The 19,845-nt window shown below is 38.1% G+C and overlaps 1 protein-coding gene across 4 annotated transcripts in view; it reads left to right on the plus strand.

Annotated features, from left to right (window-relative positions):
- Nucleotides 1–7,610, plus strand: part of VPS41 (VPS41, HOPS complex subunit) — a 110,605-nt gene extending 102,995 nt beyond the window's left edge. For 2 of the 4 annotated variants that reach the window (XM_027675873.1, XM_027675874.1), the window contains 4 exons: nucleotides 3,147–3,246; nucleotides 4,077–4,121; nucleotides 5,587–5,666; nucleotides 7,244–7,598. In XM_027675873.1, coding sequence (XP_027531674.1) covers nucleotides 3,147–3,246; nucleotides 4,077–4,121; nucleotides 5,587–5,666; nucleotides 7,244–7,324 — 306 coding nt within the window. In that variant the 3' untranslated portion in view covers nucleotides 7,325–7,598. Of the gene's footprint in view, nucleotides 1–3,146; nucleotides 3,247–4,076; nucleotides 4,122–5,586; nucleotides 5,667–7,243 lie in introns of all 4 variants that reach the window. The other 2 variants (XM_027675872.1, XM_027675871.1) reach the window with 2 other exon arrangements.
- The last annotated feature ends 12,235 nt before the right edge of the window (nucleotides 7,611–19,845 follow it).

Below are 19,845 nucleotides of genomic sequence, written 5' to 3' on the forward strand. Positions count from 1 at the left end.
CACTAAGGCAGAATTAGATATTCTTTTGGGTAAAAATAAACATAGGTCATGTGAGGCTTTTTTCTTCAGCGACAACTTCAACTAAGTACTAATTTCTCATTTGCTCTGGCATTACAGCTCTGCTTTACAAGTAGGGATCTATTAAACTGCCTTATAATTCTTCCAGAATACCCATTTTTATTTTCCAACTTCAGGAAATCCAATTCTGCCATGAATTTTATTTCTCACCCTTTGTATGCCATTCGTTAGAGGAAAACTTCAAAAGATTTCTAGGACTCTCTTTCCCCTAGTTTTCAAATACAAAAGCGATTTGTTTAGGTGCTTTTAGATTTTGTGAATTAGCCATTTTACTCAAACATTGACTTACTAGTTTGCACTTTGATTGAACCTGCAGTAACTCTGATTCATCCATTCATAGAGTTCACATCTACCCTTTCATAATGGAGTTTATGAACTAGTAGAACCCAGTGATAATCCTGTGAATGCTGCTTGAAACAGCACCTGGAAAAATTGTTAGATTGTGCTCCTGAACGTGACTAAAATGCTGTTCAGACACCTTGGAGACACTAGAGGGCAGGTGGCAGCTTGCACAGGGGACATCTGCCTTTTGGTTGTAAAGACTAAAAATAATGTGCTTTTAATTGTGGTAGCGATGCCATTTAGAAGAATTTGGTTAACTGGCCTTGTGAAACTTGGACTTGTTTGAGTGCTTAAGCTGAATCAAGCCCCAGATTTACTCCCAGAGCTTTGAGTATACCCCTTCAAGTTAACTGCCTACAACAGTATTTTCCTTTAAAGATAATGTTAAGTGTTTTTAGATCAAGGCTGTTTTAATTAAATAGAAGGGTTTATGCCTTCTGGTTTTAATTATGCAATAGTATCCTCCCTAATATAGCCAGAAAATGAACTATGATTCCCTTTTGCAATACATGTTTTGGTTTCAACAGTTTTTATTAATTTCGTGAAAGGCATTATTTCTGCACAAAACTTGTGCTGTCCTGCTTGTGTTCACAATGATGTGCTTTTAAAGGGTAAAAAAACAAATCTGAGTTCTGTTTCTGCTTAGAAAGTGATTTCATTACAGATTTATGCACAGTGTCAGTTTTAACTAGTTCAACATAATCTTAGGGTGCACAGTTACATACTTCTCCCTACTTTTAATGAAGTTCCTCTCTTGCCTCCAGATTCCCTCTCCTGCTTCTCTTTTCTTAACTCTTAAATTATCCATCTTATCTTTGAGGCCTTCAAAATTCTTTCTTTCTGGAGAAGTGTTGAGATTTATTACCTTGAGAATTGACATTTTACATTCTTCATTGTGACTTTTCCTTTTATATAATAACAGCTGCCTACTGTATTCCAATTCTAGCAAAATAAGGTCTGATAGTCATTGAATGTGGTATGGAAAAATCTTAGTGGTGTTTAAATAATTGGAGAAAGATAGTGCATGTGTCTTATATGTTTTATGAGGTGTTTTTGTTACTTCTGGGTTTTAAGCCATCAAATAGTATTGTTTTCCAGTGACCGAATGATGTCTATTGTTTCCCTCTTTATTTTGCTTTCTTTTTAACTAATATTTCTTGTTGGCATACTATATTTTAATTGGAAAATGCTAAGTCACAGTCCCATCTTCCCCTTGTATCTTTGTTCTGCTCCTTTTATTTAACATAGTCACAGCACCAAGGCTGTTAGAGTTCAGAAAGTGTTTGGACAACACTCTCAGGCACATGATTCTTGGGGCTGTCCTGTGCAGGCCCAGGAGTTGGACTTCCTGATTCTTGTGGGTCCCTTCCAGCTCGAGATATTCTATGATTCTATGCTTGCTTTGCTCCTTTTACTTAAACGTGGGGTTTTTTCATCTGCCTATGCTGAGTGCAGCTAGCAAAGGCTCCAGTATATAGCCAAGATCCCCTCCAAGTTATTTACCTATCTTTGGGATGTAATGTGTTGATTGAGAATATTTTCAACGAGGCAAGCACTGTTTCTGAAAGATAGCCTCATTCAATTATCCTTGCAAAAAATTTCTAGTATTTTTTTCAAACCGAGCAACATTTTTCTGTATTTAAAACAGAATTTAACATTCTCTGTTGCCCTTGGATAAAATTGGAAGGGAAAAGACGTAGTCAGCTAGTTCCTGAAATTATCAACAGATAAAAATTACTAATTTTCTAAGTGTTTGTCTTGTAGAGCTCCATTCCGTTGCTGGTTCTCTGAAATGTTGTTGGCAGTGTGTCTTTATTACTTCACAATGTGTATGTGAAAAGATAGGCTTTTAGACATCATCCACTTGGCTGTAAATTCTATTATTGTATTTCTTCTTAGGTATTTGTGTTAGCTGTATCTTGCACTATCTTAGAATGCTCAGTGTCTCCTGTAATGCAAATGATCAGGAGAAAGGAATGGACATTGCCTCTTTGTGTCACTTTTTTGGTAGCATTGTTCACCTTGGAATTGGCTGTGAGTCTCTTTGGAAAGCACTTTTCAGTGGAATAATAAGCTCTGTATAATTTTTATGCCCTTGAGTTCTCTATGTTTCACGACAGTGTCAGGCAATGACATGTCAGTCTGATGAAATCTGATGAAAAATACCAAATAAGTTGAAAGGGAGCTGTGAGTTTTGCTTAAGAGGAATGAACTCTGGATCTTTGGTTAGCTATATAGACATTTAATATTGCTACATCTCAGCAGGAAATATATTTGAACAAAATACATTTTGAAGTGCTGTGTTTGTGAAGGTTTTATGATTATCAAATGTCTTTTCTGAAGAAGACAGGAGAGATATGGGTAGAAGTTTTGAAATGGTTTGGAAAACAATTCTGAGGGGCACTGTAAAAATTCCTCCCCATTGTAATTTGTTAACATCATCTCATAGGAAGAAGATCATAATTTATGATAATAGTATATTTGTAAAGGATTTCATTTCTTGAGGTTTGTTTTTGGGTTTGGGGCATTTTTTTATATTGTTGGTTTTTCGGTTAGGTAGAGGTGATGGTAACAAGAGGTTCCTCCTTTCCCTCCTTTGTCCTTGAAAAAACTTAAACATTCCCTGTACTCTCTTTGGCAGCACAAACACAGTGGAGACTTGTCAAGATAGTTGATGTGCCCATCTATTCAACAGCTGCTGTGTTCTGTGTTCTTTGCACCAACAGATCTTGCTGCGAGAAGGTTGCAAAAAGATACTTGTTGCCGATTCTCTTTCTTTATTGAAGAAAATGCATCGAACTCAGATGAAGGGTGTTCTAGTAGATGGTGAGTACAGAGGAAATATGATGACTTTCAAGATTTTGAAGGCTTTTGCTTGGTTTATATACCACTTGACGGTCTGCTTTGGAAGTTGCCCAAAAGCCTGAGTATTGTACCTTATCTGTAGAGTAGGTATACTAGCAGTAGGTATACTAGTATACTACTATAGTAGGATACTAGCTGCTTTCCCCCTTTGCAAAGGAACTACTTGTATGTCAAAAACTACAAGACCAAGCATGCAACTTTTTCTCTTGGTCAGTCTCTGCATAGCCAGTCATGTATTGTGTCCTGCAGTTTGTCTGTAAAGGTGAAAAATGCTATTTAGTGCTAACACGGATAGTCAGATGCAACCAAAGCAAAAGCCATGAGATGGTTGTCAGAAACAATGGCAAATATTTTGCAAGATGCTAATGATGCATATCAGCAGTGCTGTAATTCACACCAGCTGAGTGTTAATAGCAAGAGACAGAAGCTGACAGGACAGAAGATCAGAGCTTCTGCTACAAAATGCTGCAGCGTTAACAGCCACCCATCCAATGCTCCTTTTTGTCAGTTTGCCTTTTGCCTCTACAGCACTGCTCCTAAACAGACTAGCTCCTGCAGTTCTACCATCATCAGAATCAGAAGATCTGAATATTTGTCATGCTGTTATTAGAAATGCTACTTCAGTATTGCTCTTCAATTTTTAATAGATTCTGTTAGGCATCTTAAGTAAATGCTTTTAAGACCAAGCTCCATATCTGTAACAGCAGTATGTTCATGCCTGCTTTATAAAAAAGTAAGCATGGAGTTTGTTAACAAAGCTGTTCTAAGTTTTTGTTTGTTTTTTTTCCCAGAGGAGAATATCTGTGAATCATGTCTGTCTCCAATACTTCCTTCAGGTGGGATGCTTTTCTAGGAAAAAAAGAGGTTGTCAATTTTTTTATTATTATTGTAAGAGGAACTATTGTTTGCTTTTATTCATGAAAATGTGTGGTAGTCTCCCTTGGTGTTTGCTGTATAAATTTCAATCTCCTATGCAAAGCTTGCTTTTGAATTCTGACAGGGGAACAGAGTCTAAATGGAGGTCTTTTGCTGTAGTAAACTCAGTATTCTTTCTTAATCAACTTTGACTTCTTTATTTTCTGTTTTGAATACATGGAGTTCAAGGCAGCTTTTAATTCCATCAACATACGTCTTCTCAAAGATTATTAAACCACAAAACTAACTGCTGCCACCAAATTTTGTCCACCTCTGTTGAACAATTTAGACTGACCTTGTAGACCATAAAGTTTTATGGAATATACTTTTTTTCTGAGTGGTGGAGAGTTCTTGGCTTCAGTCACTTCTGCCATATTTGAAACAACTTTATAACAGGTTGTAGTTTTAAAATATCTTCTGAAGTTAATTTTGAAACTAGAAATTCAGGATGTTGTTTTGGAGATGTACATTCTGCAAGGCAACTGTAGTTCAGAAATATCAATATAGTTATTGAGCATCTTAAGGAGAAGTAATTTTACTAGGAGAGTATCCGTCATGGCATCTTCAAACAAGAATATGTAAGATGAAGCGTATGTATGGACGTTTGGGTTTTTTTTGTTTGTTTGCTAAATGTTGATAGCCAAATTAAAACATTTATAGTTTTTTAATCTGTTTTCTACCATTTTTCACTTAAATAAATAAATAAATAAATAAACTATACTATGATCACACGCACCCACATACAGACCAGGAAAATTTGGCAGAGCTGATTGTGCTAGTGCCTTGAGGTATGTGTGTTGAGGAAATGGGAGCCAAAGAGTAGAAAGTGGATGATGCTCATGGGTAAGATGCTTATTCTTTGGATATGTGGATGTTGTATGTAGGGTTCTAATTTGGCTAAATATTCATGTAGGAATCAAAACCCACATCATGCACTTAGGCAGCTTCTTGCCAAATTTCAAGATCATGGTGTGCCATGCAGGCAGTAGAACTGCTCAGTCTTCTGGTTCTCATCGCACTAGTGCAAGAATTTTTCTGCTAACTTCTCTTCAAAGAAGCTGAATTATTTGGTGCTAGTTTACTCTCCTCTCTGCCCAAATTTAGCATGTAGCATATATCGTACTGGCATGAAAAATTCATGGTGAAAAAGTATACAGCATTTAAGCCACAGAATACAATTGTTTTGTAACTCCGTCACTGGGACACTTACCTGAAATCATCACTCTCCATGGTTTCTGTAAGTAAGCCAGAATAATTTGGAAATTAATTTGAGAAATGTTACTTGAAGTTTCTCTGTGTATAGTAGAATGAGGGCATATACTACTGTAGCCACTGAATCATATGTTTCATTGCCCTTTGAAATGAATTTATGTTTCTCTTTCCCAGATGCATCTAAATCTTTCAACGTGGTAGTGTTCCACTGCAGACATATGTTTCACAAAGAGTGCCTACCCGTATCTAACACAGTAAGGAACTAGCTTAATCCCTCTGACACCTTTGCCAAAGATAAAATGACACCTTTCCTTATGTCAACTGTGGAGAAGATGTGGCTGTATCAGGAATTATATTATTATAGTAATAACTTGTGATGATACCACATAGTAGTATATGACTAAGGAAAGGGGGTTTAGGGACACTGCAACTAAAGTTCATCCAATGTAGAAAGAAATCACTGCTGTTTGAGCAGTATTTTATTACTTTGCAATCTGAAAATGTAATGCAGCTCTGAAACATACAACCTGTCTAATTTGTTTAATTAATTCTTTTCCATTGCATCTTTCCCTTTAATTCAACATACTTAAAGGCAAGAATTTTCTCAAGTGAACAATATTAAATGATTCTGATCCAGAAGACAAAAATCACTCATTTCAGAGTGAATATTTAAATATCTTTGTAATGATCTTTATGGTCAGAACATGTTTTTCTATATAAGTCTTTTTTTTTCTTCTTTCATTAACACAAACCAAAAAAGTAACTTCTATCACAACAGAATATGAGCGGGTTTGACTTTAGGAAGGAAAGCATTAGAATGGTAACAAAATTGCATAGAAAGCTAAATTTGAGCTTTTCTGATTCTGTATCTGTCTCTGAAAAGTAACAAACATCTAGTGAAAAATAACTTTAGTGAATCACTTAATCTGGAGGAACCAAAGTGCTTGTAGCCATATGGTACAGCATATACTTAATACTTAATATGTCATGAAAATCCTAATGTATTAGAACATTTGCATGAGAAAGCCCAACAACTAGTAAATATTTATTCAAACAATATTTACCACTAATTTTATGGTGAGAAATAATCTAAAATTTATCTAGCATTCTCAATTTTCTGGGACAGGTGACTTGTTAGACAGAATTTTTAAATGCGACATGGATGTTACACAATATATATTCACAGTGTGTATGAATACACAGGTATTATCCGTATGACTAAGCCAAATTTTCCCCTGCTTTAGTTTTTATTTCCTGGTCTTAGGTGATCACTTGTGTTACTGATATTTGGTTACTGGTGATATACTGAAAGAAAAGTAATGTCTGCACAAAACAGCACACATAGCAAAACACAGAGTAACAATAAGCACATATTTGATATCAAATTACATTACTTGGGCCCTGTTCTCAGTTGTTGGAAATCTGTGGAATGCTATCCAAAGGCAGTGCTGTAACTAAGGCATCCAGTGGTCATTGGAGCCAACCAAGTGACTTACTCTCTTCTTTATCTATGAAGGTAATCAGTGATGCTTTTGACTATGCACTTTTTCATTTTTGGTGTGAAGGAAGTTTGACCTTACTCTCCTGGTGGGTGGTGGTAGTGTTCTTGGAGTGAGTGGTGAGTTGTACTGCCCTCTGACTCCAGAACAGGCTGCCTTACAATGTTCTTCTATATTGTCTTCCCTCACTTATCCTTGACTATGTTCATAGGGAACAGCCTGACTGTGAGCGGTAATGTTGAGAAGGGCATTAGCACTTTTCATTCATCTTCAAATGTTCTAACATGGCTACATTTCCCTAAGAGATTCTTGCTTTATTTTTTGATTTTTAGGTATCTCCTGTCCAGTTCTGCAACATATGCAGTGCCAAACACCGAGGGCCCGGAAGTGCAATCCTGGAGATGAAGAAATAGCAGCCCCCTAGTTCTTCATGTCAGTCTGTGACACAAAATCTGTTAGGACCATGCAGAGCCACTGTATTTTTCTGTTAGACATCATTTCTGTATATAATTTTGATTGTGACTAAAAATTGGTTTCTGTAATTTATCCAGTTTATTGAGCATTTCTGGGAAAGAGAAAATGTAAAAATCTTTCCCTAGTAAGTCTGTGTAATGCAGTTCGTATGTTATGGTTCCTTTGCTCAGCTTGTTAGTTTGAACAGAAAACAAAAAGAAATAAAATGGGAAGAAAAGAAAACAGTTTGGAGATTTGTGTTTGCTATCAGTTAATGGGCTTTACACTTTGGAGCCACATCACGCTCGTGGTTAGATATTGTAAAGAAAGATGTATTGCCATGAGTTCAGCTCACCAAACTCCTTAGTCCCGATTTAGTCTGCTAGTGACCTATTTACCTTGAAACCCCTAGGAGTCTGACTGCTTTCAGTGGAAGCTATCTGTGTGCTGACTCATACCTTCACTTAACAAACTTGTTAACTGTTAATTCCACACATTGGCAATTTACCTTAGTTGCACGTTCATAGTTTGTTATAAACTGGTGAATTTCTCAATTGATCTTCACAATGCAATAGTTTAAAGTGGGCTTTTCTCATGTTCAACTCATCCAGAAACTTTATTTTTATATGTCAGCAGTAAGTCTTTACACTTATTCTGTAAGTGTCATTGAAGTGTATGATTTCATTTAAGTACAGAGGGGAAAAAAATATTCAAAGATAAGATCTCTAGGAGTTTCTTTTGGCCTTAGCAATTTAACAGCTAAGTTAAATAATTCAATTGAATATTAACAAAACCATATTTTTAATTTCAACAGTGTTCTGTTTTGTTGATCTTTCAGAATGTCTTCACAGTAATGTAATTGGTTTATAATATTTGATGATTAAATTCAATATAAGCGTCTTTTCCCTAAGAAAGGTAATTGTCTGGAATTCCCAAGATATTTTTCTGCTTTTTAATAACTTGAGTTTGAAAGTAAAAATACATTGTTTTACCATCAAATTGTAAGATTTAAACAAGTAGTTAACATAGTAAGTTCTGAAATAATGTTATAGTGATACTGCACTCTGTCTGTAAAACTGGAAAATACAATACGTTGAAGTTCTTCTGTACCTTACTCCCATGTAAGTACACCTTAAAATAATTTCTATTTTGAAAACTTGGCTTTCTAATTTATGTAAATTCATGATACTCCTAAAAATCCTCTGGGCAGTTGGCTGAGCTGGTCTAGCAATCTGAAGAGTGATTTTTGCTGTCCAGTGTGCAAATCTGTAGAATAAAATTTTATGTGTTTAAAAATTCAAGGATTTACTCTGCATAGTTACATAGACAAAATTATCGTTAAAGGATAGATCTCTCAAAAACATAGTAATCATATTCTGTTGTGATAATACAGACAGCTGAGAAAAAAATAAAAAATGGTGCAAATTATTTGTGGACATGGAGTAGGTGGAATAACAGTAGGATGGGAGGTTTGTAGTGCAGAGCATAGTCTGTGTATGTCAAGCTTCACCCTTAAGAATTAGTGCCTGGCTTTGTAGCAGTTTATTTTCAGCAGCTAGTACACATTCTCAGGTATACTGTTCATTCATCCATTCTTTACTACACTGATCAGGAAAGCTGCCTTGATTCCTAGTAAGCAAAATGTTCCAGTGAGCTCAAGGGTTGTTGCACCATGATATTTGAGTTGTTGCATGCCATGACTGTAGACAAGTTTTAAAACTTTTTGAAAACCCTGTTCTTCAGTAGCTATAAGCAGCTTTTCTATATTATACCCTAAGAATGCCATAAGCTGTCAGCTTACAGGAGGAAAAAGTCAAATTACTCCTATATATTTATATCACAAAGTGTTCTGTAGCTTAGAGTTATATGATAATTTCAAGCAGGTATATTTTTTACTTCAGCTTGGCCTTAAATTCCCTAAAGCATCTGAGTGTTCTGTGACTCAATTTGCTAGTCCTCCATCACCAGCAATCATATTGCATTATACCCTGGCATATTCTTTACATTATGCAAGTAATTTTAAATCACTGTATGAAAATCTAATCAAAATCTTCTCTAAATCCAAAGCTTCTTTCATTTGGGCTTCAGGGACTACCCCTTTCCATGTTCCTGAATTCTAAATCTGCTCATTAAGATTCAGCACGAAGTGTACAGACCTGACTGTGATTCACTTTTCCTCCTAAGAAGCCTTCACATCACAGAAAATGTCTGAGGTTAGGGTCTAAAATATTCAGCTACCCAAGAGCTTTTCTTCTGGAGAAGAGTTCTGCCTAAGAAGTAGCCTTAAAGTTGCAGAGCCCTTCAGAAAAGTACAGAGTAGCACTTACCAGTTTCGCCAGTGCTTATTTAAAATGTCAATCCATTTATCAAAGTTCTTGTGCTTCTAAGGTAAACTTAAGATAAATACTATTTTTTCTCTGATACATCCAGTTCTGTGTGAGTTCTTGACCAATAAAGCTAACTGAAAGGATTTGTGATGGACGAAGTAAGTACACATTGGTCTGTTGTATCAAAAGAGACAAAACTGTTTTGACTAAAATGAGTCCTTGTATGATTTTTCTCATCTATGTTTGTTTTATTATTTTGAACACACAACGCTGTATGATAGGCTTGGTGACAGTGTTGGGCTACACTGAAGATTTTGTGGGCCCAAAAGAGTGCTTGAGGTGCTTGGTGAGCATGAGGCTATTTAGTCCTGCTGAGAGCTCAGTGACAGCATCAGGATATAGGTTGACTTCTGCAAAAAGTGGGACTGGGAGGGACCTGCCAGAAGTAAACCTCTAGCCCACAGTTTGTGTGGCAAGTAGGAGGTGTCTGTTGCTCTTGTAATAAATGAATTATTTATTGGATGATTTTTTTGTGGCTGACAAACAATGCCAGAAAAGGACTGGGACAGGCAGATCTTTTGGGTCTCCTTGAAGTTAAGAAATGCACGATTGGCTTTTGCCATCTCCTGCTACAGCTGCATCTCATGTGTTTACTGGCTGGTAGCTGTGTCTCTGTGGGCTTGAGGCAGCTGCTCTACCAGATCAGCGATGTATTGAATCAGCTGTGTGTGATGCTTGGGCAAGAGTCTGCTGCCTACCATTACATGATTCAGTGTAACATAATTCGGTTAATACTTCAAGGAACTGTTCTATATACAAAGATAAATCCTCTATCTACAGCTGCACTGACCTGCAGGAAACCTTGAACACTTTGGGTATTGTGTGTTGGAACACAAGTGAGTTCAGTGTCTGGCAATTTTGTGTTACAGAGCAAGAGCAAAAACAAAATGAGTTGCTTTCCCAGTTTTGGATCCACATCATATTCCTATTTGAAATAAGTGTTTTCATGGACAGTTACTGCCAAGGACTTGACAGCAGATTTGTCAAGCACTACTGTAAAGCAACTAACAAGAAATACCCAGTGTCTGCTCTGTTTTGTAATGTGTTTTTAGCAGGAGACTGTGCTGCAACATCTTATTCTAAATTTTGGCTGATAGTTGGGTAGAGGCTGTCAATATTTTGTATAGACTGCATAGGTTGACTTAGCAAGTTTTCATCTTAGGAAATTCAATCACTTTCCATCTTAGGCTTAGTTTTTATTCAGCTAAAGTCTTTTAAGCAGGCACTGTTTTATTTTTTGCTGTTTAGTACACTACCACTGAGGTTTTTCTCCTTGGTGAATAGAGATACTGTCTCCAATCCAAGGGAACTGGAATTACAAATAATCTCTTAAATGAAAACCTCACGTTGGATTTCCTGCTACTGAAGTTTTGTGACTTAGCATTGAAGTATTGTATGTCTCCAGTCACCTTGGAAAATGCAGTGTCATCTCTGCAGGTTGGTTGGACCAGTCCCTGCCTGTGTTATTTGATAGCAGTTGGAAAAAATACTTGCAGGAAAATTCCTACCTAATGCTGAAGAAGGACAGTTACCTGAATGAGGAAAATCTCTCTGAGATGCCAGTTTTATCTCTTTTGTTGTACACTTTTGACATCATATTCAGGCAACATAACTTTTGCTCCCATTTATAAGTGCTAGACATAACATCAGGGTCTCTTCTTCTCCAGAATAGCTTCCCCCTCCAGTGGATCTTTGCCAAATACTAGCTATAAATCAACTGCTGTACTCTCAAAACAATTTAAACAAGACTTGTAAGAAATCACATTTGGAGAATGACTCTTTAATTATATATTTTTGGGACTATGTTCTTATTCTACTGTGCCATGAAAGATTAATTTTTCCTTGGCATTAGAAATATCCCTAGATGATGTTTTTTCTGTTCTTCAAGATAATGTGTGCTTTCTTTTACAGTAATAAAAAATTAAATTATGCAGAAAACAGGACATCTGAAGTATCTGAGGCATCAAACGTGGAAGAGAATAGAGTGTGTGTGTTCTAAGAGAAGTCAATGAGTCATAGTGGGAATGACCTAAATTTAGTCTTAAAAGGCTTCCATAAATGGGGATCATAGTAAGCTTTTGCAATAGAGCAGGTCTTAGAGGTTCTGCTGTGTTCAGGCTGTGACATTCTCCCAGGAGTCTGTAATCTGAATGGACAAGGCTGCCAGTGGCATCTACTCCTGGGTTGTGCTTAGCATCAGTTGTGGTGCAGGAGTCAGAAATGTGCTGAGTGGAGGCTGGTACCCCTCCAGCCTGGAAGAGCTGCCAGAGGTGGAGCTGTAGTAGCAGAATTAAGAGCTGGAAAGTGGCAAGAACTGCAGAGGGCAGTTGAGTTATTCGTTGTGTTTTTCTCCCCTTGCTTTTAGTGTGATCCCAATAGGATTTAAGTCAATTAGTTGACAAGGTAATGGTATCTTGGTGTACAATGGCTGTAAAATCACATTTAGCAAGATGTCAGCTGGATGACGTGTTCCAAATAGCATTCACATAGGATGCAGATTTATCTGTCTCTGGTGACCGTGAGGGATGGAAGTCACAATAAATAAGTTGATAAGTTGTGGATTTTTTAAAAATCAGCTTAATGAAATGTTCTTAAAAATGAGCTGTTGTCTCACATTTTATCATGTCTTGCTCACAATAAAGTAGTAGCACTGGAAGGTGCAGATGACAAGAGTTTTTGATCTGTAGGACCCATTCAGTAGCAGCTATTTTTGCAGGTGCTGGCAAAAGAATCACTGAAGCACTTTTCAGTGTATCCAACTATTAAGTCTTCACCTGGAATTTCTGCAGAGCAATGAAGATCTTTAGCTAAGCAAAGCCAGAGTTGGGAAGCATTTTCCCTGTGTAATCTGTAAAGTTGAGCCAAGAATATATTTCTGGCATAACTTAGTTCTATGCTATGCAGATTTTCATTCTCTCTGCAGTACGAAAAAACTTCCCGGTGACATGCTAAGGGGACTATGTTCTGTTTACATTATTCTATATTCATTCTCTTTCTCTCCTTCCTTCTCTGCTCACCCCCTTCAAATTGCATTGGATTGAGTGCCTTTTTTTTAATTGTGAAGTGATTTTTAGCCATTTTTTGCAAACACAACTGTTCTGTGTATATGTTACAGTGGGGAAAAATCAGAAGTGCATGCTTTGTATGTGCTGTAGAAGGTAGCTAGGTCTTTGTTCATCCTCAGTTCCTGGGGGAGTTCATTACCTGGTATCAAGCTAAGGAAAACATTTTCTTTCAGAGACAAACTTTCCAGAACAAAATTTTCAATGGTGCCAAGAGAATTATTGAGGTAGGAAGGGACTTCTCAAGATCATCTAGTCCAATCCCCCTGCTCCAGCACTGGTTGCTCCATCACCTTCCCAAGGATTAAGTCTGATGAGCCTGTGGTTTCCCCAGTCCTACTTCTTGCCCTTCTTAAAAGTTGATAATATGCCAGAGGATTGGTTAGAATGATAACTAGAGCCTTGAAGAGTGAGATTTATGTACTTCCAGTCTTCAGAAACCTCTTCTGATTGACATGGCCTTTTAAAGATAAAAAAGAACATTGTCTCCATGCTGGAGGCTTTGTGCATGGCTATTTTGAAATGTTGCAGTCTAGTCCAGAGAAGAAGCCAATATAAACTGCTGTGGGGTTAGATCATGGTCCCCAGCAAAGAAGCAGATATTTCTAAGTGTCTGGCTTGGCAGAAGTGTTACTCAGTCTTTACAATGGTCATTCACAGAAACAGCACTGACTTCCTCAGCCGTGATAAAAATGCAGCTGTATTTGAGCATGTTTCTAGCACACAATTTTTCCTTTGCTGCCTCTTGCTTTTGCAAATAACCGCTTCTCTTCTCTTGCTTGTCCACATAGCCAACAATTGCCCTCGCTGCCCAAGAATTGCAGTGGAAATCCTCTGTTCTCCCATTGTCTGTACTTAGAGCTATGTCAAGGTGCTTTAAAGCTGTTAATCTTGCAGCAGCAAAACGAGCAGATGTAATGCCTTTTCATTACTGATAGTGAAGGATGAAGCTGGACACTTATTTGTCTCTAAGTACCAAGAAAGAATAAATGAAAATGCATTGCATGCAGTAGGAAGAGATAAAAATGGCAGGCCCTTTTGGGGGGAACGGTGGGAGAAATTTTATTTCTTAAGAATGATCAGTATAGAGGATTTCATTTACATGAAAGAGAGGTTTGGGGTTTTTTGTAAATTACGCATGAAGCAGGCTTGTGATGCCTATGCTAGATGGCAGAGATCAGAGGTGATAGGCTTAAGTCAAGCATCAGCACATACAAAATCATCTGCAGCTATTTTACAGCTCAGTGAAAGTTCTGCTTTTATAGAGTGTGTTGTATTTCCTGCCATTCCCTTGGGTTTACTTTTCATGATAGGACTCACTGTTAACAGCCTGAAGAGCAGGTAGCCTGGATGTGCACCTACTCCGTGCTCAACAGCCACATCTATCTATAGATACAGACAGCTCAGCAGTCACAGGCTCCAAGGTTGCAAACTGATGTCAGGAGTCTGTCCTGGAGCTTTGGAAACATGAGACAGATTTTGTTCCTACTGAAACTGATGACAGATTTGCCTGAACTTAGATGAGGAACAGCATTTTACCCTCCTTAGATAGTAGATTGCGTTATGAATAAATACTATCAAATCAAACAGATCAGGAGTTTTTCCTTCTCAGACGGATGAGATAGTCTGTAACTGTTGCAATGATGCAAGTAGTACAAAATTACTTTAATAGTGGGACTTGATGGTCATCCATAGGATTCACAGCTGAAGAGGTTTATGACTTCCATTTATCATTCTATGAAACAGTGAAAAGCATTTTAATTAGCAATGTTTACTTCCAAAACAGTATTAAAACAAACTTGTAAGGACATTTAAAGACATTGTACTTTATGCTGTTCCTGTGAAATATGTGTGTTGATAGTTGTTTTTAATTGCTTCTTCCCATGTGCTGCATTGCAGTGTCGTAATAGAAAGGCTCATGCTACTGGATCTGAAGAATGAAAATCATGTTGCACAGTGAGATTAGGTAAAGAAATTAAATTATCAGGATTTCTTAAAGAGTTTTTTCCAGATATTGAATCCTTCTCTCCCCGTGTGCTGCACCCCAACCTTTTGTTTTGTGACTGCATCCAGCCTTTATGCTGAATTGAATCAAACTATGTTACTGTTCATTCAGTTACTATCTTACAGTTCATAAAGTGGCAGGCAATGAGATGATTTTGTATATTTTGTTGGGGGTGAATCCCAGCAAATGAAATCTAAAACTGATTACTTATTTGTGGTGTGATGTCATGCTTCTCATTTGATTCTGGTCTACTGCAAAATTCTGTATATTTTGGGGGGAAGGAAAACCCAAACCCCAAATAAAAAAACATTCCTATTTCCTTTTCTGTCCATTGTGATGATGGCTTTATTGTCTCAAGAGTATTCCTAGTAACTTGCCAGGACATGATCATGTATGAGAAACAACCTAAAAGGAGTTTGAAATATAAAACACTTAGGTTTAACACCTCTGAATATTCCTAGTAGCTGAAGCATGAAAATTAGAAAGGAAGAGTCCCAAAAGATACTTGAGAAAACAGCATAGTGAAAAGGAATTCTGTGATTATAAGGAGGTGGGTTCCACCTCAGCTGGTATGGAATTAAGTTTCTGGCACTGAAATAAGTTAGAGATGTTTTCAACCAAACACTAACAAGGAATTTTGTTAGTCTTTACCCAGAGGACTCCAAGGGTGAAGCTGAAAAAACCCTGTAAAGCAAAAAGGCAGATTTTGATATGTTCAGGTATTAAAAAAAAAAAAACATAAAAAACCCAAAACAAAATAAAACAAAAAAAGCAAACAATGAAAAAAATAAACCACCCAAAGAAAACTTGTAATTGCAGTAACAAAAGATTTAGAGAAAGATGTAACGTGTTCAGAGAAGTGCTGTTTAGAAGGGATTTCTGGAGGTCATCTAGTTCAGGCTTGAGGCTTTGCTGAGAAGAAGGTATGACTAAGACATCGTGGTACCAACGTTAAAATTATGTGGAAATATCAGAGAAAACCTTGTGAGTAAAAGGCAGACACTGTACATTTAGGGAAAATTAGAATCAAAGGAGGTAAATAAATGAATACTATTGAAAGGTAATAGAGAATCAGTAATGACCTGAAATATTATACCTGCATATAAAGCATGATAATAGTAGGGTTATTTTGTGAGCCACTTGACCAATATGGTAGCACAGAGTGCAAGGAGTTGGGGACAGAAAGAGCAATAACAGTGGCAGACTTCAGCCATGCCTGTGTAAATCACAATGAAGCATCATGAGAAAACCCCATTTTCAGTGCTACAAAAACAACCCCTCAAAGCACTTCATCCAGGAGCACAAAAGGAGAAGCAGTCCTTGATTTTTGCCCTAGGAACTGCACAGAACCTGAATGCCACAACTGAAAGGCACTTAGTAAGGAGTCCTTAATGTGATCAAATTCAATGTCCTTGTAGGATGTAGAAGCAAGAAAGTAATCTGTCAAAGTAAGTTTAACTGTTCAAAAAACCAACAACAATGAAAAATAACTATAGAACAATGAAAGAGCCAATTAAAAGCAGTAAGGTGTTTACAAGTCGTATGAAAAATGCTAAATTAACACAAGTGGATTTTTTACAAAGCATCACCCCTTTACAAAGCAAGCCTTGATAGACAGCAAAGTAAATAGACTGTTTAGACATAAACAGATCTTCAAACAATGCACATTGTGTCTAGTGAAGGAAAACAGAAAAGAACATTACATTCTGGCAAGTTAATGTCAAGCCACAATAAAATAGGCTAAGAGATTCAAAGAGAAGCAATATCCTAAAACTTACAATAAAAATCCCATCAGCTATCTCTATATAAGACTACCTGTAGAAAATGGAAGAAGAAAGGGTTTCAACACAGAGAGACCCCAGTAGGAAAAATAAATCAGCTCTTTGGCTTAAGTATTGAATAACTATTTATTATGAAAATGTTAAGGGAAAACCTGGAGCCTTTTTTAACATAGAAACTTCTGAAATTAAACTATTTTTAGAGAACGTAGGGAAAGAAAGCAATAGAATCAAACTACATACATCAGTAGGTATTGACCTAAAACTTGTGGATCTCAAAACAGGATATTGCTATATTATTAACTCTGATGTGTAAATTGTCTTTAAAGTAAGTCCTAATACTAGAAGAATGGAAAGTAGTAAATATGACACTAACATTTTCTGAAAGGCTCCATTATTAATCCATAAAAATACAGACCAGTATTCAGAAGTACTCACTTCTTTACTGGATAAATCAATAGAAGTTCTATTTTGAAAAAAGGACACATAGATATATCTATTTAGTATCTCACACTGGGAAAAAGTTAACATGGATTATGGAGGAGGAAGTCATGCCTCCCATTCATGTGAGATTCTAGAAGGTCTTGATGAATCTGTCAATAACTGATTCAGATGGTGTAGTGTTTTTACACTTGAAAAAAATGTAGAAGCTCATGCTAAAATCCTTCAACAGGATTAAAAAAAAATCAGGCATGAAATAAGAAGCAAAGGGTTCTAATAGATTTAAATCTGTTTAAAATGAGACTTGATGCATGATCAGCTTTCATGAAGGAGTGATTTCTGGTGAAGTTCCATGAGGGTAAGTGTTGTGGTTCCAGGTGTTCAACAAAATCAGTGATTATCTGGAAAAGGGCTGGATAGCAAAAAGAAAAATATTTACTAACAATATAAAAGTAGATACAGTCAAAACTGAAAGCCCACTGAGAACTTTTTTATTTTTTCTCAGTTACCGGGAGGCAGGAGTTGATGCACGGTTAGTAAGTTTGGTGATGATACTAAACTGAAAGGACGAGAGGCCTTGCCGAGGGATCTGGATAGATTGGAACATTGGGCAATCACCAGTGATGTGAAAATGAACAAGATCAAATGTCAGATTCTGCACCAGGGATGGAGTAATTCCAGACACGAGTCTAAACTGGGAGAGGAGGGGCAGGAGAGCAGCCCTGCAGAAAAACCTCTGGGAGTACTGGTTGGCAGGAGGCTCAGCAGGAGTCAGCAGTGTGTGATCTGACAGCCAAGGGGACAAACCACATCCTGGGGTGCATCAAACCCAGCATCACCAGCCAGCCAAGAGAGGTGGTTGTCCTCCTGTACTTAGTGCTGGTGCAGTCTCACCTTGAGTACTCTGTGCAGTTCTGGGCCCCATCATTTAAAAAGGGTGTGAAGGTACTTGAATGTGTCCTGAGAAGGGCACCAAAGCTGGGGAAGGGGCTGGCAGGAATGGGCTCTGAGGAGAGGCTGAGGGTACTGGGTTTGTCTGGTTTGGACAGGAGGAGGCTGAGGGGCAACCTCATTGCTTCCTACAGCTTCCTGAGGAGGGGAAGTGGAGAGGGAGGTGCTGAGCTCTTCTCCCTGGTCCCCAGTGCCAGAACACATAGGAGTGAATCAAAGCTGCATCTGTCAGGGGAGGTTTGGATTTGCCATGAGGAAGCATTTCTTTACTCAGAGGGTGGTCAAAACCTTGAACAGGCTTTCTGGAGAGGTGTTCAATGTCCCATGTTCATCTGTGTTGAAGAGGCAGTGCCTTTGGTTGGCCCTGAAATGGTCAGGCAGCGGGACAAGATGATCATCGTAGATCTCTTCCAGCTGAACTATTCTATTCCATTCTATTCTATTCTATTCTATTCTATTCTATTCTATTCTATTCTATTCTATTCTGTTCTGTTCTGTTCTGTTCTGTTCTGTTCTGTTCTGTTCTGTTCCCTGTGGTCACCATCAGTTGAAAAACGATGAGACTGTTATTGGCCTGAGATGCCAGGGATTTTCAGCTCCAGAAACACTTGGAATGACAAATGTTCGTACAGACTGGGGAATTAAATGCTGGAAAGCAGTGCCACAGAAAGGGACCTAGGGGTCCTGGTCAATGGCCAGCTGGATATGAGTCAGCAGTGCCCTGGCAGCCAGGAGGGCCAACTGTGTCCTGGGGGGCATCAGACAAAGCATCACCAGCTGGTCCAGGGACGGGATTGTCCTGCTCTGCTCTGCACTGGTGTGGCCTCACCTTGAATATTGTGTGCAGTTGGGGCACCTCAATGTAGGAAAGATATTAAGCTGTTTGAGAGTGTCCAAAGGAGGGCAGCAAAGATGGTGAAGGGCCTTGAGGGGAAACCGTTTGAGGAGTGGCTGAGGTCACTTGGTCTGTTCAGCCTGGAAAAGAGGAGACTGAGGGGAGACTCTTTGCAGTCTACAATTTCCTCATGAGGGGAAGAAGGGGACAGGACCTGATCCCTTCTCTGTGTGACCAGTGACAGGACCTGAGGGAATGGCCTGAAGTTGTGTCAGGGGAGGTTTAGGTTGGATATTAGAAAAAGGTTCTCCCCCCAGAGGGTGGTTGGGTGCTGGAACAGGCTCCCCAGGGAAGTGGTCACAGCACCAAGCCTGACAGAGTTCAAGAAGAATTCGGACAACATTCTTGGGCATATGGTGTGACTCTTGGTGATGGTCCTGTGCAGGACCAGGAGTTGGACTTAATGATACTGGTGGGTCCCTTCCAACTGGGCGTATTCTAGGATTCTGTGATAACAGGGCTAGTGTGTTGACTAGAGGTCTAGAATCTCCTTTTAAATATTTTCAAGCTGCATCCTACAGGTCTCTTGAAGGATTACATGCAAGATCCAATAGATCACACACTGAGCATGTGAATGTCTTTTATCTTCTTTATCTTATGGTTTTATCTTCTTATGCCTCTCATATGATACAAAGATGGTTGTTCCAGAAAGGTTTGAGCTGTGCAGCTGAAATTGCTGTGTACAGGAGATAGCTACAGCATTTAGTTCCTCAAACTGTAGCCTCTTTTTTACACTAGTCTCTATCTCCACTACTTCTTCACACAAGAATTTTGCAGCTAACTTGAAGACAAACCTCACAACCAAAAGATAAATGATGCTGGGAATATAATGGCTCTATGCAAAGTTTCATTCATGACTCTCCTCTTTTGATGTTCATTCATCAGGTATACTTTTCCCATGGTCTCTGCAATGGGAGAAAGAGGTTTTTGGATTAATGAATCAAAGTAAATGTTTTCCCATT

Source organism: Neopelma chrysocephalum, unplaced genomic scaffold (genome assembly GCF_003984885.1).
Source record: "Neopelma chrysocephalum unplaced genomic scaffold, ASM398488v2 Primary Assembly neopelma1_26, whole genome shotgun sequence".
In the NCBI taxonomy this organism is placed as follows: domain Eukaryota; kingdom Metazoa; phylum Chordata; class Aves; order Passeriformes; family Pipridae; genus Neopelma; species Neopelma chrysocephalum.